Source organism: Helianthus annuus, chromosome 15 (assembly GCF_002127325.2).
Source record: "Helianthus annuus cultivar XRQ/B chromosome 15, HanXRQr2.0-SUNRISE, whole genome shotgun sequence".
Classification (NCBI taxonomy): Eukaryota; Viridiplantae; Streptophyta; class Magnoliopsida; order Asterales; family Asteraceae; genus Helianthus; species Helianthus annuus.
In genome coordinates, this window is record NC_035447.2 from 103,399,724 (window position 1) to 103,424,525 (window position 24,802).

Consider the following 24,802-nt stretch of genomic DNA (forward strand, 5'->3'; position numbering starts at 1 on the left):
GAAACAACCATGAGAGAGATGGTTAATAATTATGCCAATTACAAGAGCATTCACATCGTATTCCTATAATTACGCTAAAAATTACTATTTTTTCTCTTTTCTTTTCAGTTAAATAATATTTTTTATATATTTATCTTTACATTTTCTTTCTCCTTCACTCACAACCATTTTCAATAAAAAAAATTAATGTCCCCCAAAATATTTACAGATGAACGGTAACATATTCTTTCTCTCCTCATTCACAACCACTTTTTATAATATGCAAAACTCGCTAACATAAAATGAGGAGAAGAGGTGCTCTAAGTTATTTTCAACCAAAAATTGCTTTAAAAATCTTGGTTCTCTACTTCTCTTAGTTTTTAATTTATGCCGTTAATATCGTAAGAAAGATTTTTTTACCAAGACAGTTACTTCAGATAAATGAAGCTCATTATCAATCAACTTGTCTATTTTACAACTAATACGTTTATCTTGAAATATAGGTTGTACATTCGTTTCTTATGGGACGTTAAAATAGTTTAAAATCTTACAATGTCACGCTAATAACCTTAACTTTAACAACTTTACTCTTATTCACGAGCGAGTGACAACCAACAACGATGATCATATATCGTATGCATCATCGATTGCCAAATATATGAAAAAATATTTCTAATAAAAGTAACTGTTCTTTTTGTGGCTCGACGAGCCCGTGTCTTTGCATAGCATGGATCGCACTTCGACAATCGATCTTGGTGGTTCTAGATCTTTCTCTTGAAGTGCATTGCCAAGCAACTTTTGCATTTGTGATGCAAATGTGTCATCCAAAATCTGCAAAATTTATTAAATAATTATCACAAATAAGCACCTAAGGAAGTATTCTGCGAGTGTGTGTAACGTTATAGGGCGAACTGATTTTAAGTAGAAACTACGAAAACCGCATAAACAATTGTACATATTGCTTTAGTTGTGATACAGAAGACAGTTATGTAACCGCATAACCACCTCTCTTTCTCTCTCCTATATCTTTAAAGCATCACGTACAAGTTATTATTTTATGCACCTTAACTAATAATGATACTTATTTTAAATAATTAAAAAAAAATTAATAAAAATGGAGCTACTTACAGATACAGCAACTCTTGAGCCTTTGTACACTGATTTATTTTCTTTCCTGTTCTCAAGAAAACTCAAAACATCCTGCAATCACATCAACATAATTAACATATTAAAACACTTAACAATTTTAATAATTTTATTTTTTAAGAGATTTATATATGAAATGAAAAAACTTGCCTGTCCCATCCAGTCCCAATATCCTCGACATACTGCGATAAAAACGTGCGTCTCGAAGATGGTGTGCAGATGATTCACGGTGTTCATAAGCTGCTCGGTTAGTGGTTGCATTCTGTTTCTGATCTCGGATTCGGTCACACTATCCTTTGAGTCTTGAAGAATTTTCTTTAACTTTGTACCGTTTTGCAGCCTTGTCTGTAGGATTAAAAAAATAACGACCCGATTAAACAATAATATATAAAAAATCCAACTAGTACTAAAAAAACTAAACCGATTGGACCCTTTACTCAACATGAACATAAATGTAAAGGTGTAAGTAGGGATGCAAACGAACCGAACGAACACGAACAACGTTAAGGAAATAAGGTGTTCATGAACACTTAGCAAACGAGATTTTCTGTTCCTGTTCGTTCATTTCCTTAAACGAACGTGTTCACAAACGGTTCATGAACACAAATAAAATCAATGAACGAAAAATCTTTAATGGACAACATAAACAAACAGATGAACATGAACGAATGTTTATGAACACATTACCGAACGTTCACTATCACAATTCAACGAACACAATTGAACGAATGAGACATCTGTTTGTGTTTGTTCATTTAACTAATCGAACGGAATTTATTGTTCAAGTTCGTTCATTTATTAAACCAACGAACATAAACGAACTTCCCTCCGAACGGTTCACGAACTGTTCGCTGAACGTTCAGTTCGTTTGCAGCCCTAGGAGTAAGGCACTTACATTCTCAACAAGTTTCTCCACAACTGCTTGAAGATAGTTTCTAAACTTTGATCTAAGAATCACGGTCACTTCACTTAAACGCTCTCCGGCTGCGGTATTCCCCTCTTCGGGAATACAACATGAACCCCACGACTTAAGTTGAACTTCAATCTTCGGACGCAAAACATCTAGCATTCGCTTCATTGAGTTCAACAGAATGCCAAGCTGAATAAAATAGGAAACAAACGCAAACATTAAAATAAGAACACGTCTTGCATGTCCGAAAACTTTCCTTATGTAAAAAAAGAAGGTAAATGTTGCACATTTCATCAGACTCTCAAAATAGAGTAAAATGCCATTTTCATCCCTGAGGTTTGGCCAGTTTTGCGACTTTCGTCCAAAGGTTTGTTTTTTCACATCTGGATCCAAAAGGTTTGAAATCTTGCCATTTTCATCCGGCTAGTTAACCCCATCCATTTTTCTCAGTTAAGTCAAACTTAAAGGGCAAGTCGGTCTTTTTCATCTTATCCAAAAGCATTTAGCATGATGTACAAGATAGAATTGCTCTTTATGTTAACAAAAAAGACGAAACTACCCCTGACTTAACAGAGAAAAATGGATTGAGTTAGTGAGCCGGATGAAAATGGCAAGAGTTCAAACCTTTTGGATCCAGATGCGGAAAAACAAACATTTGGACGACAGTCGCAAAACTGGCCATACCTCAAGGACGAAAATGGCATTTTACTCAATATATAAAAATGTTATGCAATTACGCATATCATTTTTAAATTAAAGAAAATGACGGGTTGACCGTATAAGTAAAATTATAACCAGACATGTAAACGACAAATCGAAACGTAGCTAAACGAACCTCAGGAGGGACGACATAAGGATTTGTGGTTCTTTTGGCAAGTTTTTGGACATACTTGAAGCCAAACTTCTTTGGTGTCATGTTCTCTTTTAAAGGTGCTACAACATCGGCAAATTGTTTGTCCAAAGCTTCGATTATCGCCTTTTCAATGTCCACAATTGCCTATTAGTCAATCACCAAATTAAAGCATATGAATTAGATGACACCCTCCCTACAAAGGTTTTTATCGGAAGGAGAGTTATAGTAAGGGCGTACATTCTCCAAAGCGAAGGTATACTCTGGCCACCGACATATTATGACATCGTAATCGTTTAACGTTTCTTTAAGCCGGCCGTACATTTCATCCACAAATGGGGTTGTTGAATGTTGTGTTCTGACACCTGACCATTTTACCTGCAAGTTCACAAACATTCTCAAAAATATGGAATTGTTTTTTTTTTATGAACACTTCACTTTCTAACCTTTAATAACCATGATGCATAGTACTTTCTGATATATTTATTCGAGTAAAGTACACAGATGGTCTCTGTGATTTACCAAAATTTTGGATTTGGTCCCTAGCTTTCCAAAAGTACACAGATGATCCCTGTGGTTTGCACTTTGTAACACATTTAGTCCCCAGCTTTTTCCTAAAGTACATGTATTGTCCCTGTGGTTTGCACTTTGTAACGCAATTAGTCCCTAACTTGGACAAACCACAGGGACCATCCGTGTACTTTTTTTGACAAAACTGATGTTAGGGCTGGGGACCAACCGAGTTTATTTTTGACAAGTTTTGGTACCACGCGTGTAATTAGCAAACCACTAGGACCAAGTCTGCAGTTTTTGCAAACCACAGGGACCAACCAAGCATTTAACTCTAAAGACAAATATAAATTCAAATATGTGTTTTTTTAAAACTTTCATATTTTTTTTATAAAAAGTGAAATATACCTTGTCTAATTTACATGTCTCAAGCAATGAAAGGCGCTTATCTTGAATCCAAATGATAATATAGAGATGAAACAGTTCTTTTGCATCGACCCCGCCTTTCACAGGACTGAAAAAAGCAATTTGTATTAACTTGTGCAAAGAAAAGTAATTATGGATAATAATAAAAAAGAAAGAAAAAAAAGATGTATAAAATACTTGATATTCCAGGTGGCAAGATCCTTCTGGAAGTCTGCAGTTGCAATCACAAGCTCCGTAACGGGTCGAGAAGGACCCGATGGAGGGCATGTAACGAGAAACGATCGTAATCGGTTGCAAAGCTCAGCACTGTATATTGCAGATGAAAGATTCGGTAGGTCTATGAAACTGCAAAACGGAAAAACTGTAAAAAAATAGCTTGTAGATATATGATTAGTAGTGCACATATTATTTAGAGTAAAGTACATGGATGGTCCCTGTGGTTTGCACTTTGTAACGCATTTAGTCCCCTGCCAACAAATCTAAAGGTTTTAGCATGTCCAAGTTAGGGACTAAATGTGTTACAAAGGGCAAAACACAGGGACCATCCATATAATTTTGGAAAAAGCTGGGGACTAAATGTGTTACAAAGGGCAAAACACAGGGACCATCCATATAATTTTGGAAAAAGCTGGGGACTAAATGTGTTACAAAGTGCAAAACACAGGGACCATCCATATAATTTTGGAAAAAGCTGGGGACTAAATGCATTACAAAGTGCAAACCACAGGGGGACCATCTGTGTACTTTAAGAAAGCTAGGGACTAAATCCAAAATTTTGATAAACAACAGGGACCATCGTGTACTTCACTCTATAATTTATAATAAAAATATATTTTGATGGACAAACGTGTTTCAGGACTCGGGTCAACTCAAACTGGTTTGACCCGTTACTCGGCCTGTCTGAATCCAAACATTAAAAATTGAGGGGAAATCACCTTGGAAGTATATTGCAATTATGAATCTGAATATCTGTATATATCTCATTCCTAATGTTTAGGCAAAGGGATTTCATTTTCTGATAAGCGGTTGAGACGGTAACCGGATCCATCACATTTCCTTCACCAGTGCCGCTAAGATATTCATCCGTTTCGGTCAAGTGTCTTCTCGATCTTTTCTTCGCAGCAGCCTGATAATAATGGCTACAGTTAGTTTAACCATATACACATGTATTCTTGATCTTACTTAGAGGCATAGTTGTCAATAGCGGCTATAGCGCGCTACGTAGCATATAGGTCATATGTCGCTATGTCGCTATATAGCATATAACAATAAATAGCGACATGTTTAATATTATTATTTCATGTTTAATAAATAGCGACATGTTTAATATAACAATAAATAGCGACAATAAATAGCATATAACAATAAATAGCGACAATAAAGTGTATTGCTAAGGCGTAAAACTTAGTATATGTGTTTTACTTTTGCAAAATAATTTATATATAATCATAATAATTCATACTATTAATAAAAAAAATGTTTAAAAATTTGGAAAAAAAAGTGATTTGGGCCACCCCAACCCGCCCATTTTACCACAGAAACACTAATAATGCTATCTATGTATCAATTATAACGGATGGTAAACGCATGAACCTGGAAGTAGCTGTATAACTTATTTTGTGCCTCGGGAGATAATATATCATAAAGCAGATTATACAGTTTCACAGCAGGTTCCAAAACCGGTGCAGCATCCCCGGTAGCTGGCCGGAAAACATCGATGACGCCAGATGGCGACAGCTCGTCCAACGACTTGTAGTTCTCAAAAACGACAGAAAAAATCTGCTCAATTTGTTCTTCAATCTCACCCAAAATCCTATTCTGCCATAGCCAACAAAAAACACAACGCATTAGTGATTAGTGTACGACAGACACAATATTAAAAAAAAAAAAAAAATCATAAATCAAAAGTGGACATGTAACTTATACCTCTTGATGACTCAAAGTGCCCTTAGTATGCCCCTTCATTATAACAGGCAGCAACAAATCGTATACTAATGAGAGACAATCGTTTGTCGGAGTGGCAACATCCATTATGTAGGATAGGTATCTGAAGAATACAAACCATGCATATAATATGTTAGAATTAATATTAGAGGTGTAAATTTCTGACACGACTCGAACCTAACATGAAATTCGTGGGTTTGGGTTTAGTCTAAACGGGTTCGGGTTGAACCCGCGAACCTGTTTAGCTAAACGGGTCGGGTTCGTGTCAACCCGAGCGGGGTGGGGGGTTGACCCGTTAAACCCATTTATATTATATTTTATTTTTTTACAATATGTTTTATGTCATAAATTAAATTGGTTATGTACTTTATGCCGTAACTATAATTAAAAGAGAAATTGAATAAGATTTGTAATAAAAGTGTAACTTTTTTATATATACATATACGTGTCTCTTGTAGTAAAATTTTAAAATTTTAATATATTAATTTGAAAAAAAAAATTAAAATATTAAAAAAAGTAAAAAAAAAAAATCGGGTTGAACGGGTTGTCTTCGGGTCAACCCACGAATATTCGGGTCGTGTCGGGTTCATACGTATAACACAATTTTCAGGTTTGGGTCGTGTTCGGGTTCGTATAATACTTTCGGGGTCGGGTCGGGTTGGACCCGACAACCCGCGAACACAATTTGTTTAGCACCCCTAGTTTCGGTCGGGCCAGAGAACGTCTGAGTACCTTAGCTTTGTGTAAGCATCAGAAACGCCATAATACGTTGCAAATTCAGCGAGTAACCATTTCCATGGGTCATGCAGCAACAGATTTCGTTGTCGAAAGTTCTGCTCTTTCATGGCAACCTCCAACGCAAAATCATACGCCATTGTTTCGGCAATAGAACCGCACTGTCAACCGAGAAAATTGTTTGGTCAAAAGGTTGACTTTTTTAGTCAAACAAAGACGTAAAGATCTCGTATGAATCGGAAACAACTCACCTTGAGGCTATTTTCGTCTAGTCTAGTCGTATAATTTATATGCAGTTGAATTTTTCCGACAAGTTCATGCTCCGGTTCTCTATATATAGACCACCATCGTAATTTATCATTCTGCATAAAAGATTACAATCATTTTAGTAACAAAACACCGGTCATAATTTTACACATACAGTTAGGGCTGTAAAAGAACCGAACATTCAGTGAATAGTTCGTGAACCGTTCGCCGGGAAGCTCGTTCGTTTAATAAATGAACAAACACAAACAAGAAGTTTCGTTCGATAAGTTAAACAAACGAACATGAACAAAGGCTGCGTTCGTTCGTTTACGTTCATGAACGTTCAGGAATGAACTTCACCTGATCTTCGGAAATAGTGGCCACCTGGGCCAAAACACGACCGAAATGGTTGCCTTTCGAGTCTTGCACTTCAACGATCAAATCATCCCCGAGGCTATCCGGCAAACTGCGATATCATGTGTCAAAACCATAACATCGATAAACGACATAACAGACACAAGAAGATTTGAGTTTTAAACGATACGTACAATGTATGTGTTTCACGAGAACCGGGTTGCATTCGAACGGTATCCCCTTCAGCTGAACTTTTGAGCCTTAGTAGACATAAGTATGATTCTGTATAACATCATAAATAAATCGTCAATAACATAATGAAGTAAATCGTAATCGTCCCTTTTTTTACATAATTTATATCACAAACCTTGTACTTCGTATCCGGATGAACTACTTCGTAGAGTTGAAACGCCAACTTTAAGAAGACCGGAAACTTGCTTGATGTATTGACTACTTGCTTGCATGTAAGCCATACTATGACGAGAAAACGAACCATTTGCAGGCACCCGAGGAGAGAAATGGATATTTCTAACTGCTCGCCACCCGGAAGACACTTTTGATTGTAAGTTAGCGAGTTGGCGTTTAACGGTTTCCGTTTTCACTTTTGGTGGCTTTATGGATGCACAACTGCATCCTGTTGGTGGGTCGACCGCCATTTTCACCTTACGCACTGCACCAATAGATAATATAGTGTCACAAAAATTCCAAAATGCTTTGTTATTGTCAAGAGTAAAGCACACAGATGGTCCCTATGGTTTCCCAAAATTTTGGATTTAGTCCCTAGCTTTTTTTCCAAAATTACATGGATGGTCTCTGTGGTTTGCACTTTGTAACGCAATTGGTCCCAAACTTGGACATGCTAAAACCTTTAGATTTGTTGGCTGGGGACTAAATGCGTTACAAAGTGGTAAACCACAGGGACCATCCGTGTATTTTACTCTGTTGTCAATAAATGATGTGTTAATTACTAGTATGCAATACCTTCCACCTTCATCTTCCCGACCATTTTCTTCGGTTTTTGAGTGTTCCCTTCGCTACCGACTTCAGAAGCGCGCGTAACAAGCAGTTCTTCTTCGGGTTGTAGTAACACTTGTTGTAAACTGCGAGTAAAGATCGATGTTATACACTTATAGTACAAAAACAAGCATAAGTTAGATGAAGGGTAACTAGGCAATCATATTTTACCTTGCAATAATCAAAAGCAAGTATGTAGAAAAGATAAATAGGATATAGAAGCAAATGAAACTCACCTGAAGGCGCGTCGAAGCAATGCACACTCGTTTTCCAAGAAAACAGGGGCCTCCATGCAACCTTTTGCCCAAGCATGTAGGCAGAGTCGAACGCATGCATCGTATGCAATCATACCATGCCAAGGCCCAAGCGAACTAAAAAAAAGAAAACAAAATATATAGAGTTAATTACTTTTTTCGTCCTTGTGGTTTGTCAAAAATCACTATTTCAGTCCATTAGTTTAAAAATTGTGATTTCAGTCCTTGTGGTTTCACTTTCGTAACCATTTCAGTCCACCTCGTAACCATTTCAGTCTCTGTACTAACAGAATAAATGGATTGAAATGGTTATGAAAGTGAAACCACAGGGACTGAAATGGTTACGAAAGTGAAACCACAGGGACTGAAATCGCAATTTTTAAACTAATGGACTGAAATAGTGATTTTTGACAAACCACAGGGACGAAAACAGTAATTAACTCAAATATATATATATATAAGCATAATGTGCATTTTATAAAGATACTGATGTAGCTAACTTTTAGTTATTTATGTAATGTACCTTGCATGAAACGTCGGAAGACGAGTAGGAATAGTATCCGAACCAGTTTTCGCACCAATGCTCCTATACAAACGTGAATAAATGTCACAAAGAGGTATACAAATATGTTGTGGTACGTTTGGGTTATGGTACGTTTGGGTTATGGTTTATCCCTAAAGGATGAAATGGGTCAAATAAAATATTGTCGGGTCTAGCAAGTGGATAAACACCCAAAGTATATTTTCGACACTTGTAGCCAACGAGGTCTTTTTATTGAACACGTCAAGTTATTTTATAAAAACGGACCTAGATGTATTTAACGTCTCCTGCTTATGATCCTCCTTTACGGCTACAAAGGGGGTCTTTTTCTGTACAGATGAATTAGCCTCCAAATCATGCGAATCAACTCTAGACGTTGTAATATTCGTTTTAGAACATGGTGAATCCTCCTCTTGCTTGATCTCTCCAAATGAGCCTGAAATCGGAGGTGCACTAGGAAAATCTTCCTTCGACGTATACGCATCTTTACGAGGTAAATTCTCAATGCTAGCCCCGACTTGTGTAGTCGAATACTCCGAGCTTTCAACCGAATCATCCGATTCATCCTCTGTATAAACACTGCTTCTAACATCGTACCTATTCGCTCCCCTCAACCGATCACCAACATTCCTGTTTCTCGTCATTTCAACCGAAGAGCTCACATCGCTAGAGTACACGTGATACTGTGGACGCCGTTGTACAGGATCATGATACCGGTTGTTACTAACGGAAGGGACTCTATCGTCTTGAGGGGAGGAGGAATCTAGCGAGTATCGTCCACCGTATACTTCTGTGTCGGAATCGGTTGACATGTCTTCGGAAGTGGAGTTAGTGTCATCTCTGGGTAAGACTTGAGATAGAGGAACGACTCCGCTTTTGAACTTTGAAGGTGGTGGCAAGCCAACCCCGCGTGACCCGTTTCTTGAAGAGACCGGATCGATTCGGGCTCGTTGGTTTGTCATGGAGTGAGTAGCTTCATTACCTGATCCCTGCTTTTTCAAAACATGAATATATAAACCTCAGGTTTTTAAAATATTAGTGCATATGGAAAACATCAATAATGATTCATATTCTTATGGGAATGGCAAATATAGAATTTGAAATCCAAGAAACAAATAGGAGTGTTCGTGAAACCGAAATAACTGATGTTACTGACCCGTAAACGAAATAACCGACATAACAGAACCCAACCAAAAAAATTGACGGTTTGATTCATGTGTTTTAAAACCTATTTTCCGGTTTGGTTTCAGTTATGCATGTGCCTAGAGGTGTGCACATCGGGTTTTTTTTTCAATAACCGGTCCAGTTTTTAACCGAACCGGTTTTTTTCATCAAAATCAAAACCCGGTTTTTTTTTATAACCGGCTTCGGTTACTAACCGGTTTTTTTTACTCAAAACAATAACCGGCCCAACCGGTTAGGGTCGGTTTTTAACCGTTTTATGCACAAAAAAAGGGTTTTTACCGGTTTTTTATAACCGGTTTCGAAGATTAAGATCCCTAACTGGTCTACAACCGCTGGTTCGGTTCGGTTCTAAAACCGGTTTTAAAAAAACCGGTTTCGGTTTTTTTCGGGTTTCGGTTCTAAAACCGGTTTTTTTGTACACCTCTACTTATGTGCCCTTCCCAAAAAATTTAGGCCAAATGTGTAATAATCAATGAATCATTATTTAACAAAATGAAACTAGGCCTAAAGTTTTAGGTCCAAATTCATTATTTTGGGCCTTTTTTTGACCCAAAAAATGTCAAGCCCAAATGTCAACACCGAAAACCGACCCAAACCAAACAGAACCCATCATGAAAACCGAAACCAAACGGTTTTCACAAACCCAAAACCCGAATTTTCGGCTTTTTTATTCGGTTTGAGCCCAAAACTGTCCCATGCACAATTGCACACAATACTCACTTACAGTGATTATATACTGATCAAACCCACTAATTCCATCAAATTATCAAAAACTAGTACACCCAGATACAAAACTTGAGATAACCAATATTAATTTCAATAATTAAGTGATTAAAATACTAAAACAATGATCCAACCCAGCCCATTAGAGCAAGATACTGTGCACTTCAGCACCTCTATTTCAGGTATATATTCTTAATAAACATACTCTAACCAATTCAATTAATTAATCAAAAGAAACAAATTAAAAAACCCCAATAAATTCCAATATGCAATGCAGAAAACAAACCTGTTTGACCCATTTGACAGCATTTGTATCCAACCCTTCTGTAAACATTATTCAATCGCCAAAACTTCAAGGAAATCTGAAAAGGTGGGAAATTTAGATCCAAGATTCATAAATAACCAAAACCCAAAAAGGAAAAGTGATAATTTTACTTAAAAGAGCTTAAAGTGAGTTGCATACTGTGTAGAAAATTTCAAGAATTAGGGTTTCTAATTACTGGTTAAAATCTAGTGTTTCTGAAGATGTAGCAGAAGAATGTAGAGAGAGAGAGAGAGAGAGACGTTGAAGAACAAGATTTGAAAGAGAGAGTTAAAGCAAAATAGAATAAAATAAAAAGGGGAATTTAAATTTAAATTTGAAGAAATAAGAAAGGCCCGTGATGATGAGTGAGAGAGAGGGTTTCTCTCTCTTCAAGTGTGCTTTCAAGAAAGGAAAATATATTTGTTTGAATTCAAATTTTAGGTGATGATTCTTTTTTATTCTTTAAGTGATCAAGGAAAATATCAAGTCGGGGTGTCACTGGAATCAGGCTCTCTATTTTTACGGGTAGAGATAAGTTCGTCTACATCTTATCCTCCTCAGAACCTACCTTTACACTGTGTTCCCGAGTTAAGTTAAGGAGAGAAAAGAAATGATTCTCTCATTTTCTTTTCTTTCTCTCTGTTTCTTTCAAAATTGGAAAGATTAATTTTAAGCAAAAAAAACTCTTATTTTCTTTTCTTTTCTCTCCTTTAATAAAACTCTGAAATACAACTAAAAATTATTTCCTTTTAAATCTTTTCTTTTCTCTCATTTACGCTCTGTTCCCGAGTTAACTTAACGAGGGATAAGAAAAGAAAGCAAAAGTGAGAAAGGAAAGGATGAGAAAGGAAAAAAAAGATGACTTTCCCACCGCTTCCTCCCAAATCGGAAGGAAAGAAAAATTAAAGAATTTAGCCTAGTTTTCCTGTCATTTCCTTTCTTTTCCTTCCTTAAATGAAACTCGGGAACACGACATGTTTTATTTTCCTTTCTTTTCCTTCCTTAAATGAAACTCTGGAACACAAAATATTTTTACTTTCTTTCTGTTTCCTTTCCTTTCCTTCCGTTAGTAAACTCTGGAACACAATGTTAATGAAACTCAGGAACTAAGTGTTACTTTGCTATTGGTGGGATTTACTGAGTAGGATGACGATGATGATCTTTGGTTATAGTTGGATTATCTTTTTGAGAAAGTGGTTATGCATAAGTAAAAAAGGTATGTTGTGATTATAATATAAAATAATTAGGGTTTGACTATTTTTTACCTTAAAAAAACAGTAAATATGTTAACGAGCTAAGTTAATCTCAATTGTTGGCTAGTTGAGATTGTTTTGCTAAAAGTTTAATCAGTTCGGGTTTAAGCGAGTTTTGATTTATTCAAAACTCAACTTGCGCTTTAGATGTATAGCTCAAAATAAGTCGATCTCAAGACCTTATAAGTTAGACGAATTGAGCTTGAGCATAGTTACACACAGATTAATAATTGAATCATTTTCTTAAATATTATTGAAAATAATAGTTTTGGTAAAAAAAAAAATCTTTCGTACATAATTTTCACGAGTAAAAAAGAATAAAAATATATATCTTTATACTTAATAAATAAATAAGTAAATATGGTGTCACGTGTCATAATTCTATGACTTAACATTGTTTTTTAACCTAGTCTGATCTATGACTTGTGACCTACTTCTTTTGAAATTCCCCAATCGTTTCTATCTTTCTATGTAGTCAAATCATTGTTTTCTTAATTTCATATGCAATCAAATCAGCAAAGAACACAAATATTTCGTATATTCAACCATGTATTATACAAGTTTACTACATTGACAAAATGATAAACAAATACCTATTTTTTAATAAATTATTATTATTGTTTGTATATGTTACTCAATCCTAAAAACAAAATCCTTGGAATGACATATTGACCAAGATAAGATGTCAGTAGGATTTAATATTCTTTATGTTTGGATAATTACTAAAATACTAATGAGAAAACTAAGTTGGAGTTAAATAAATATTTATTAACATATGTTTAATGGGAAGAAGCATAAAATATGTTGTTATTAATAAAATAACAAAAAGTAGAGTGAGTCGAACGTTGGGGGTGGGGGTGGGAGGGCCATTTGAGTGGTGCTTCCCGCTTGTTTGAAGCAAAAGGCGTCAGCCTCACATGGCTATTCTTATTGTTTGGTGGCTTCCCACCCTACAAAGGACATTTGTTTGAATTATTATTATTATTACTATATTTATAATCAACTTTATTATTATTATTCTTATAGAATAATTAGTTAAAAAATATATCTTTTTAGTTAGGTGCGAATATGCTTTCTTTCTTGAACAGTTGTATCCTTATTACTTGTCATTGAATCACTATTTGTTAACTGGATGTGTGTTATTTTCGGTTGTTAGAATATGGGGTGTGGAGGATGTGACACTCTAGGTTTTTCCGAACGAACACCTTGTAATATTTTGTGTATATATGATATTATTAAATGGAAACGTGATCTTTATTTGCTTAATGTATGTTGAATGTACGTATTATATATAAATGTATGTGAGTCGAGACCATGACTCGCAACCGGGCGGTTGCGAGTGGGCCACTCGGTCTCGAGTGGGCCTTTGGGCCGTAACCGGTTTGGGCCGAAACCCCAAGCCCAACCCGAAAACCCCCTTGTATATAAATCCCCCACTTTCCCCATTTCCCTCATTTGTTACACCACACATCCACACTTCTCCTATTCTCTCTTTCACTAGTAAACCTTCAACAACAACCCATTCTCTTCTTCCTCTTTCGGTTCAAGCTTGGATCTCGGACAAGGACTCGGTCAAGACCATCACTCGGACACTCCATCTTCTCGATTCCTTTCTCCTTGTTTTCGGCTTCTTCTTCTAACCGGTTAGTGTCCTATTTTGTGTGGATGATGCTTTGAATGCTTGATGAATAAAATGCTTATGAACTAAGAAATGCTTGGTTAGTAGTTTTTGTATGATTTTTAGGATGATTTGTGAAACTTGACTATATGTAAAAACCCTTGTGTACAAAGCTTGATAACATGTTTAAATGACTAACAAATAATGATCTAAGAATGTTAATGGCTAACCATACTATGCTTCATTGTTTCCTTGCAAAATAATGATGCTAAACTTAAGATTTCGGATATATAATGTATGTTTTCTTGTTTTTGCATCATGATCTTGTTATAAACATGTGATTTTGGTTCATAAATATATGATTATATTGGCATGAAAACCCTAGAAAACTTTGAATATAGGATGAACTTCTTGAATGTGGTTTGAAGGGTTTAAAAATGGCAAAGTTTGATCTATTTGATTTAATGGTCAGATTAGGAAAAGTGTTTGTAGAAACCTTATTGGTAGTTTCCTAATCTGGGTCTGATTTCATATGTACAAATTGGACTGTCATATCTGCATCATCACGTGTGCATGAAAGGGGCAGCTTCCGACTCGCAACCACGGCGTTACGACTCGAGACCACGCCGTTGCGACTCGCAACCAAAGCGTGACAAGTCGAAACCACCCGATTACGACTCGAGACTACGACGGTTGCGACTCGCAACCACAACGTGACAACTCGAGACCACGGTTGCGACTCGCAACCACAGCATGACAAGCCGAAACCTCCTGGTTGCGACTCGAGACCGTCTGGTTGCGACTGGGCTGTCCATTTTGGTTGTTGGGCCATTTTTGTGTTAACATGGGCTATCTGTTAAATAGACTATGTGTTGCTGTGTTCTGTTTGACTGTGCTACTGTTAGGGCCGGCCCAATACCCCACGACTGTTTACTTATATGTATGTTGTGTGCCTGTATGTGTTTACATGAATGCTAGTACACCGAACCTGACCTATACCGGTAACCATGTTAGGACGTGGTGACCAGCGTGTTTGACCAAGTAACCTAAATCTACCGAGCAACCCAAGGTGAGTTCACAACTTAAAAGCATGCGTCCCGGTGGTTTGGGACACGAGACTAAAACAATCCTATCCCCTGGTAAAAGGGGATACTATTCACATACCTTCCCTAGTTTTCGGGAACAAAACTTACTTTTCCTTCCCTGGTATTGGGAAACCTTTTGGTTAATTACTGTTTATACGGATTGCAACTAACGGCACTAAACGAAACTCTATCACTCAAGTCCCTACTACAAATACCGATTAGTCGCCGGGGTCAGGCGAACGGGTTATTAGTTGATAGCGCTATTTAGGTGTTTACCAGCCTCACACCGTGCCCTGGTTTGGGATCGGTCGTGAACTAATGTACTCAGGCATCCGTCAATGATGATAGAACATTGACATCGGGGCATCCTGCGGAAACGCAACGGTTACCTAGTGTTCGGTATTGGAAAAAAAAACAGTTTAGTCGCTAACTTTTGGGGTAGCTCCCCATGGCATGTATAAACGGATAAATTAACCGGTGAAACAAGTTTTTGGTAATTAAAACTGGACAACTAGTGAACTCACTCAGCATTATTGTTGACCCCCTTACTGCATGCTTTGCAGGTAACCCGTGACGAAGGAGCTTGCTGCTTGGGAACGTGTAGTGTCTGTTCACCCTTGTGTTGGGTGTTACCTTATTTTGAACTATGAACTTTGTTTAAACTGCTTTACTTATGCTTCCGCTACTTATTAACTGTTTGAACTTAAAACCCTTAACTCTGAACTTGATATTTGCTAATCTTATGGTTAGTAAGTATTACTTTTGTTATCAATTTAATTATTCAGTATAATTGGTGGCTGGATCCTGGTCAGTCACGCCCTCAAAGCGGGTGTTATCCGCAGGTGGATTTTGGGGGTGTGACAGATTGGTATCAGAGCCATTGGTTATAGTGAATTTGGTTTTAAAAAGGGGAAATCTTTTTGGAGAAAACCAGACTATAACCCGTGACTCGCGACGACACTACACTCCAAGTGCAAGGCTCGACACTTTCGACCTCATAGCTCGGACCAGTGCTTACTTGTTTGCTTTATGTTTCCTGTTATGCTATACGTACTAGTGTGCCTAGTTAGATAGATGCACCTCTCTCTCTTCTATCTCATTCTCGTTACATTACGGCATCACCCTCACATTGTGTTTTCTGGTTATGAAGACAATGAGTGGACGTGGAAGGGGAAACATCAACATGACTCAGGCTCAGTTCACTAACCTACTTAACACAGTGGCTGCAGCTTTCGCAGCTCACCCTATAGGTAAGCTCGTTGTTTTAGGATGTTTAGATCCTACCGCCACATCGACTTTTCGCCTCTAAACCTATACGTTTCGCTTCTCACCCTATAGGTCAGCATGCACCTGCGCAACCACCAGTGTGTACTTTCAAAACTTTCATGGATTGCAAGCCTCTCCCTTTCAACGGCACTGAGGGTGCCATAGGTCTTCTGCATTGGATTGAGAAAATTGAAGCTGTTTTTGCTGTTTGCGAGTGTCCCCCTGCAAATTGGGTGAAATTTGCTACTGCTACGCTCGAAGGAAGCGCGCTTTCTTGGTGGAAGGCGCAGATTCAGATGTTTGGATTGGAAACTGCAAATGCTACTGCGTGGGAGGATTTCAAGGATATGATTAAGGATGAATACTGTCACCGGGATGACATCCACAAGCTTGAGAATGAGTACTATGAGCTCAAGATGGTTGGGTCGGAAATTGAAACTTACACCAAGCTGTCCAACGACTATGCAGCTCTTTGCCCAAACATGTCTCGACCTATGTATCGAAGAATCGAACTGTACATCAAGGGTTTGGCTCCAGAGATTCGAAGCCATGTAACTTCAGCCAACCACACTACCATTCAGCCGATCGTTCGACTTGCTCACAAACTTACTGATCAGGCCGTAGAAGAGGGCAGATTGCCCAAAAGGATCAGTGCCACTGTCGGAACTTCTAGTGACAGCAAGCGTAAGTGGGAAGGAAGTCAAAGCAAGGATGCTAACCCCACTCAGGCCCCAGCACAGCAAAGGAAAACTGAAAACAACAAAGGCACTCAGCAACAGGGTGGCTACCGGGGAAGCTACCCTAAGTGCAACAAGTGTAACAGACACCACAATGGGGTATGTAACAAGGGCCAGTGTCAGCGATGCCACAAGATGGGGCACGAAGCCAAGGATTGTAGAAGTCAGTTCCCAGCAAGACAGAATCAACAACAACCCCAACAGCAACAGCAGCAGGGAAACGACCGAGCGTGTTTTAAATGTGGGGCAACAGGGCACTTTAAGAAGGATTGCCCTGAACTGAATCAGAACCGCAACAATAATCAGGGAGCTGGGAACAACAATCAAAACAACAATGCTGGGAATGGTGCTAGAGGAAGGGCTTTTGTGATTGGAGCTGGAGAAGCAAGGAATGACCCCAATGTCGTGACGGGTAAGTTCCTACTCGATGATCGTTATGTTTCTGTGTTATTTGATTCCGGTGCCGATGCTAGTTATGTGTCTCTACGTATTAGTAAGAAGCTTAAGCGTCCGCTTTCGTTACTAAGTTCTCCCCATATCGTCGAGTTAGCTAATGGTAGAAACATCGAGGCCTCACATGTGGTCAAAGGCTGCAAACTAGAGTTGTCTGGTCAGACATTTAGCATCGACCTTTTCCCTGTTACTCTTGGAAGCTTCGACGTTGTTATTGGTATGGATTGGTTATCCAAGCATCGCGCTGAGATCCTCTGTCAAGAGAAAGCAGTTCGTATTCCTCGCCGTTCTGGCAAACCCCTCATTGTACAAGGTGGCAAAGGTGGAGAAATCTCCGGCGTTATCTCGTTCTTGAAGGCACAGAAGTGTTTACGAAAAGGGCACACCGCTATCTTAGCACTTGTTACCAACACGCAGGAGAAGGAAAAGAGGATTGAAGACTTTCCAGTAGTGCGTGACTACCCCGAGGTATTTCCTGAGGAATTACCTGGACTCCCTCCCCACCGTCAAGTCGAATTCCAAATCGAGCTAGCTCCCGGAGCAGCGCCTATAGCTCGTGCACCTTATCGACTAGCCCCCGCAGAATTGAAGGAACTCTCGACGCAGCTACAAGAGCTATTGGATAAAGGGTTTATCCGTCCTAGTTCATCGCCCTGGGGAGCACCGGTACTCTTTGTTAAGAAGAAAGATGGCACGTTCCGAATGTGCATCGACTATCGTGAGCTGAACAAGGTTACCATCAAGAATCGTTACCCTCTCCCTCGAATCGACGATTTGTTTGATCAACTGCAAGGATCAAGCTACTACTCTAAGATTGACCTGCGATCAGGCTACCATCAGTTAAGGGTCCGTAATGAAGACATCTCCAAAACTGCATTCAGAACTCGTTATGGTCATTATGAATTCCTCGTTATGCCCTTTGGAATGACCAACGCGCCCGCAGTGTTCATGGATCTCATGAACCGAGTATGCAAACCCTACCTCGACAAATTTGTGATCGTGTTTATAGACGACATCTTGATCTACTCGAAAAGTCAGGAAGAACATGAACAGCACCTACGCCTTATCCTCGAACTCCTTCGCAATGAGCAACTGTATGCCAAGTTCTCGAAATGCGACTTCTGGCTTCGAGAAGTCCATTTCCTTGGGCACGTGGTTAACAAGGAAGGAATCCACGTCGACCCGGCTAAGATCGACTCTATAAAGAATTGGCCTACCCCTAAGACTCCGACCGAAGTTCGCCAATTCTTGGGATTGGCAGGTTACTACCGCAGATTCATTCAAGGATTCTCAAAGATTGCACAACCCCTCACTACGCTCACTCAGAAAGGCGTCACCTACAAGTGGAATGAAGCACAGGAATCTGCTTTTCAGAGGCTTAAGGATAACCTCTGTAGTGCTCCTATTCTCTCGTTGCCTGAAGGCACTGACGACTTTGTGGTTTACTGCGATGCGTCTATTCATGGGCTCGGTTGCGTGTTGATGCAACGCGAGAAAGTTATTGCCTATGCATCCCGACAACTCAAGACACACGAAAGGAACTACACAACACACGACTTGGAACTGGGAGCCGTGATATTTGCGCTTAAGATATGGAGACATTACCTGTATGGTACCAAGTGCACCATTTACACCGATCACAGGAGTCTCGAGCATATCTTCAAGCAGAAGGAATTAAACATGCGACAACGCCGGTGGGTCGAACTTCTGAATGATTATGAATGCGCCATCAAGTATCATCCGGGCAAGGCCAATGTTGTGGCAGACGCCCTCAGCCGAAAGGACACTATACCAAAGCGCGTGCGAGCATTACAACTTACCATTCAGTCTAGTCTCCCTACCCAGATTCGAAATGCCCAGATTGAAGCTCTGAAACCGGAAAACATCAGGGCTGAGTCCCTGCGAGGATCGAGGCAGCAACTAGAACAGAAAGAAGACGGCGCCTACTATGTGGCAGGGCGCATTTGGGTCCCACTTTACGGAGATCTACGAGAGCTTGTGATGGACGAAGCCCATAAGTCCCGTTACTCAGTACATCCTGGTTCAGATAAGATGTACCACGACTTAAGAACCACATACTGGTGGCCTGGCATGAAAGCCCACATAGCAGCCTATGTTGGCAAATGTTTGACCTGCGCAAGAGTCAAGATCGAGTATCAGAAACCAGCAGGCCTACTACAGCAACCGGAAATCCCGAAATGGAAATGGGAGCAAATTTCCATGGATTTTGTTACAGGGCTACCTAGATCCCAACGCGGGAATGATACTATTTGGGTAATAGTAGATCGATTGACTAAGTCTACACACTTTCTGGCTATTAAGGAAACAGACAAGTTTTCTACCTTAGCAGAAATCTATTTAAAGGAAGTAGTCTCCAGGCACGGGGTGCCAACTTCTATTATTTCCGACCGAGACGCTCGTTTTACTTCCGAGTTGTGGCAAGCTATGCACAAATCTTTTGGCTCACGTTTGGACATGAGCACCGCTTATCACCCACAAACGGATGGGCAGTCTGAACGCACCATCCAAACCCTGGAAGACATGCTTAGAGCATGTGTGATCGATTTTGGCAAGAACTGGGAGAAACATCTACCGCTGGTAGAATTCTCCTACAACAACAGCTACCACACTAGCATTCAGGCGGCACCTTTTGAGGCATTGTACGGTCGTAAATGCCGATCACCTCTCTGCTGGGCGGAAGTCGGTGATAGTCAACTCACAGGCCCAGAACTGGTGGTAGACACAACAGAAAAGATTTCACAGATCAGGCAACGCATGGCGGCAGCTCGTGACCGTCAGAAGAGCTACGCTGACAAGCGTAGGAAACCGTTAGAATTCCAGGTCGGGGACCGGGTTCTACTTAAAGTCTCACCCTGGAAGGGTGTGGTTCGTTTTGGTAAACGAGGCAAGCTGAATCCACGATATGTTGGACCATTCGAAATTACCGAGAAAATCGGTAAGGTTGCTTATAGATTGAACTTGCCTGCAGAGCTGAGTGCAGTGCACAACGTATTTCACGTATCTAACCTGAAGAAGTGTTTGTCGGATGAAACACTTGTGATTCCTTTTAAGGAACTGACGATTGATGAACAGCTACACTTTACTGAGGAACCGATTGAGATCATGGATCGAGAGATCAAAACCCTCAAACGTAGCCAGATACCCCTTGTGCGAGTTCGTTGGAACTCACGACGCGGCCCAGAGTTTACCTGGGAGCGGGAGGACCAGATGAAGTCCAAGTATCCCCAGTTGTTCCCAAACGAAAACCCCAGCACTGAAGCTACAACCGAATTTCGGGACGAAATTCCAAACTAACGGGGGGATGATGTGACACCCCGTTGAAACACGCTAGCTTGGCAGTGGCTGCCTTAACTTTCGGGACGAAAGTTCTTAAAACTTGGGGATAATGTGACACTCTAGGTTTTTCCGAACGAACACCTTGTAATATTTTGTGTATATATGATATTATTAAATGGAAACGTGATCTTTATTTGCTTAATGTATGTTGAATGTACGTATTATATATAAATGTATGTGAGTCGAGACCATGACTCGCAACCGGGCGGTTGCGAGTGGGCCACTCGGTCTCGAGTGGGCCTTTGGGCCGTAACCGGTTTGGGCCGAAACCCCAAGCCCAACCCGAAAACCCCCTTGTATATAAATCCCCCACTTTCCCCATTTCCCTCATTTGTTACACCACACATCCACACTTCTCCTATTCTCTCTTTCACTAGTAAACCTTCAACAACAACCCATTCTCTTCTTCCTCTTTCGGTTCAAGCTTGGATCTCGGACAAGGACTCGGTCAAGACCATCACTCGGACACTCCATCTTCTCGATTCCTTTCTCCTTGTTTTCGGCTTCTTCTTCTAACCGGTTAGTGTCCTATTTTGTGTGGATGATGCTTTGAATGCTTGATGAATAAAATGCTTATGAACTAAGAAATGCTTGGTTAGTAGTTTTTGTATGATTTTTAGAATGATTTGTGAAACTTGACTATATGTAAAAACCCTTGTGTACAAAGCTTGATAACATGTTTAAATGACTAACAAATAATGATCTAAGAATGTTAATGGCTAACCATACTATGCTTCATTGTTTCCTTGCAAAATAATGATGCTAAACTTAAGATTTCGGATATATAATGTATGTTTTCTTGTTTTTGCATCATGATCTTGTTATAAACATGTGATTTTGGTTCATAAATATATGATTATATTGGCATGAAAACCCTAGAAAACTTTGAATATAGGATGAACTTCTTGAATGTGGTTTGAAGGGTTTAAAAATGGCAAAGTTTGATCTATTTGATTTAATGGTCAGATTAGGAAAAGTGTTTGTAGAAACCTTATTGGTAGTTTCCTAATCTGGGTCTGATTTCATATGTACAAATTGGACTGTCATATCTGCATCATCACGTGTGCATGAAAGGGGCAGCTTCCGACTCGCAACCACGGCGTTACGACTCGAGACCACGCCGTTGCGACTCGCAACCAAAGCGTGACAAGTCGAAACCACCCGATTACGACTCGAGACTACGACGGTTGCGACTCGCAACCACAACGTGACAACTCGAGACCACGGTTGCGACTCGCAACCACAGCATGACAAGCCGAAACCTCCTGGTTGCGACTCGAGACCGTCTGGTTGCGACTGGGCTGTCCATTTTGGTTGTTGGGCCATTTTTGTGTTAACATGGGCTATCTGTTAAATGGACTATGTGTTGCTGTGTTCTGTTTGACTGTGCTACTGTTAGGGCCGGCCCAATACCCCACGACTGTTTACTTATATGTATGTTGTGTGCCTGTATGTGTTTACATGAATGCTAGTACACCGAACCTGACCTATACCGGTAACCATGTTAGGACGTGGTGACCAGCGTGTTTGACCAAGTAACCTAAATCTACCGAGCAACCCAAGGTGAGTTCACAACTTAAAAGCATGCGTCCCGGTGGTTTGGGACACGAGACTAAAACAATCCTATCCCCTGGTAAAAGGGGATACTATTCACATACCTTCCCTAGTTTTCGGGAACAAAACTTACTTTTCCTTCCCTGGTATTGGGAAACCTTTTGGTTAATTACTGTTTATACGGATTGCAACTAACGGCACTAAACGAAACTCTATCACTCAAGTCCCTACTACAAATACCGATTAGTCGCCGGGGTCAGGCGAACGGGTTATTAGTTGATAGCGCTATTTAGGTGTTTACCAGCCTCACACCGTGCCCTGGTTTGGGATCGGTCGTGAACTAATGTACTCAGGCATCCGTCAATGATGATAGAACATTGACATCGGGGCATCCTGCGGAAACGCAACGGTTACCTAGTGTTCGGTATTGGAAAAAAAAACAGTTTAGTCGCTAACTTTTGGGGTAGCTCCCCATGGCATGTATAAACGGATAAATTAACCGGTGAAACAAGTTTTTGGTAATTAAAACTGGACAACTAGTGAACTCACTCAGCATTATTGTTGACCCCCTTACTGCATGCTTTGCAGGTAACCCGTGACGAAGGAGCTTGCTGCTTGGGAACGTGTAGTGTCTGTTCACCCTTGTGTTGGGTGTTACCTTATTTTGAACTATGAACTTTGTTTAAACTGCTTTACTTATGCTTCCGCTACTTATTAACTGTTTGAACTTAAAACCCTTAACTCTGAACTTGATATTTGCTAATCTTATGGTTAGTAAGTATTACTTTTGTTATCAATTTAATTATTCAGTATAATTGGTGGCTGGATCCTGGTCAGTCACGCCCTCAAAGCGGGTGTTATCCGCAGGTGGATTTTGGGGGTGTGACAGAGGAATTTGGGTTGAGGGCATTACTCAATACGTGGTGAGAATATGATTCACAAGCTAAAACTCAAAAATTAGGGGTGTGATGGGGCTAGGGCTGTTCAAAAAACTCGTGGCTCGCAATTCGCTCGAAAAAAGCTCGAAGAAAGCTCGGCTCGAAATTGACTCGGTTGTAAACGAGCCAGCTCGGCTCGGCTCGGTTTGTAAACGAGCTGAGGTCGAGCTTGGCCTGGCTCGGCTCGTGAGCTGGCTCGATAAGGATTACATCCTTCATTTATTTTTGTCCCACATCGCTTAGAAAACAAAAACTAAGAGGGTATCTCCCCTATAAAAGAAGGTAAAGACAATGTATAAAGCGATTTAACTATTTATATTTGCATATTTAACCATATGGTTAAATTAAATGACAATTATGGCCTTAGTCTATGAAGAAATTCATTTTTAAGCGCTTTTTAAGTAGCAAATTTTGCGTTTTTTTCTAGTTCGAGCTACATCGAGCCGAGCCGAGCTAGCTCGAATTCTAATCGAGTCGAGCTCGAGCCTCAAATCTCAGCTCGATTTGAAATTCAAGCTCGAGCCGAGCCAGCTCGAATCGAGTTCGAGCCGAGCTCGAGCTGGGTCTAGCTCGGCTCGACTCGGCTCGTTTACAGCCCTAGGTGGGGCATCCCTTAGTTGGGCATGACAATCCACGTGGAAACTAAAAAAAAGTTTGTTTAAACTATTGAAATTTCATTTAATAAAAATAACACACTAATTAAATTAAAAAATTACATGGAATTTTTTTAAAAAATACAAAGAAAATTAAAAAAAACCTACAAAAAATAAAAAAAATATATATAAAATAAAAAATTACATAAAAGTTACTCCATGTTATATTTTTTCATTATTTCTTCTTTCATTTCCAACATCATTGCCAATTGTGACCAGTAAGGTGATCGGCAGGCATGGCAATAAATTTCACATCTTCGCGTTTTTCTTTTAGAGATATCTTTTTATCGAACGACGCTTGGATATTTTTCCTGATCTCGATCCTTTGTTGTTGGAACAAATTAAATATATCAATTTTGGTATTAAGATCTTCCAACTGGTCGGAATACAACCCTTTACCCGAGACTGAACCTGAGGCCGAACCCGATCTCGATCTTTGAAGCCATTTTTTTGACGTGTCTCTACCGGGTGGACAGGAAGGAGAATCATCAAAATCATCCAGATTAAGATCAAACTCTTGATCACAATCATCGGACTGAGCTTGGGATGAGGGTGTTCTTGCCATTTTTGATGAGGTTGACTTGCTAGCAGGAGGGACTGTCGCCCATTTCGAAGCGTACCTACATACATCCCAACAATGCATGTACTTGAAGTCGTTCTCCTTCTTCTCTTTGTATGCTAGTAAGACATTCTTGACAAAGTCAATCTCGGTTCAATTGTTTCTTGCCGAGTTATTCGCCTTATGGAAACAAGCGTTGAACGCGGTG

The 24,802-nt window shown here is 39.7% G+C and overlaps 1 protein-coding gene across 1 annotated transcript; it reads right to left on the minus strand.

Annotated features, from left to right (window-relative positions):
* Window positions 1-430: 430 nt before the first annotated feature.
* On the minus strand, window positions 431-11,492 carry LOC110912043. Its single transcript, XM_022156712.2, has 22 exons — window positions 11,281-11,492; window positions 11,104-11,179; window positions 9,177-9,898; window positions 8,892-8,954; window positions 8,351-8,485; window positions 8,082-8,200; window positions 7,468-7,770; window positions 7,295-7,382; window positions 7,107-7,212; window positions 6,752-6,862; window positions 6,498-6,661; window positions 5,748-5,868; window positions 5,415-5,639; window positions 4,757-4,947; window positions 3,999-4,166; window positions 3,804-3,909; window positions 3,126-3,263; window positions 2,871-3,032; window positions 2,021-2,224; window positions 1,276-1,470; window positions 1,108-1,179; window positions 431-810 (listed from the first exon to the last, which is right to left on the minus strand). Exons 2-22 carry the CDS (start codon window positions 11,149-11,151, stop codon window positions 652-654), a joined length of 3,600 nt encoding a protein of 1,199 aa, XP_022012404.1. The 5' UTR covers window positions 11,152-11,179; window positions 11,281-11,492; the 3' UTR covers window positions 431-651.
* Window positions 11,493-24,802: the final 13,310 nt, after the last annotated feature.

Coding starts and splice junctions, on each gene's coding strand:
- LOC110912043 (XM_022156712.2), bottom strand. CDS start 11,151: ATGTTTACAGAAGGGTTGGATACAAATGCTGTCAAATGGGTCAAACAG. Junction 7,771..8,081: donor CGGGAAGATGAAGGTGGAAG/GTATTGCATACT, acceptor CTATTGGTGCAG/TGCGTAAGGTGAAAATGGCG. Junction 6,662..6,751: donor TAGACGAAAATAGCCTCAAG/GTGAGTTGTTTC, acceptor CTCGGTTGACAG/TGCGGTTCTATTGCCGAAAC.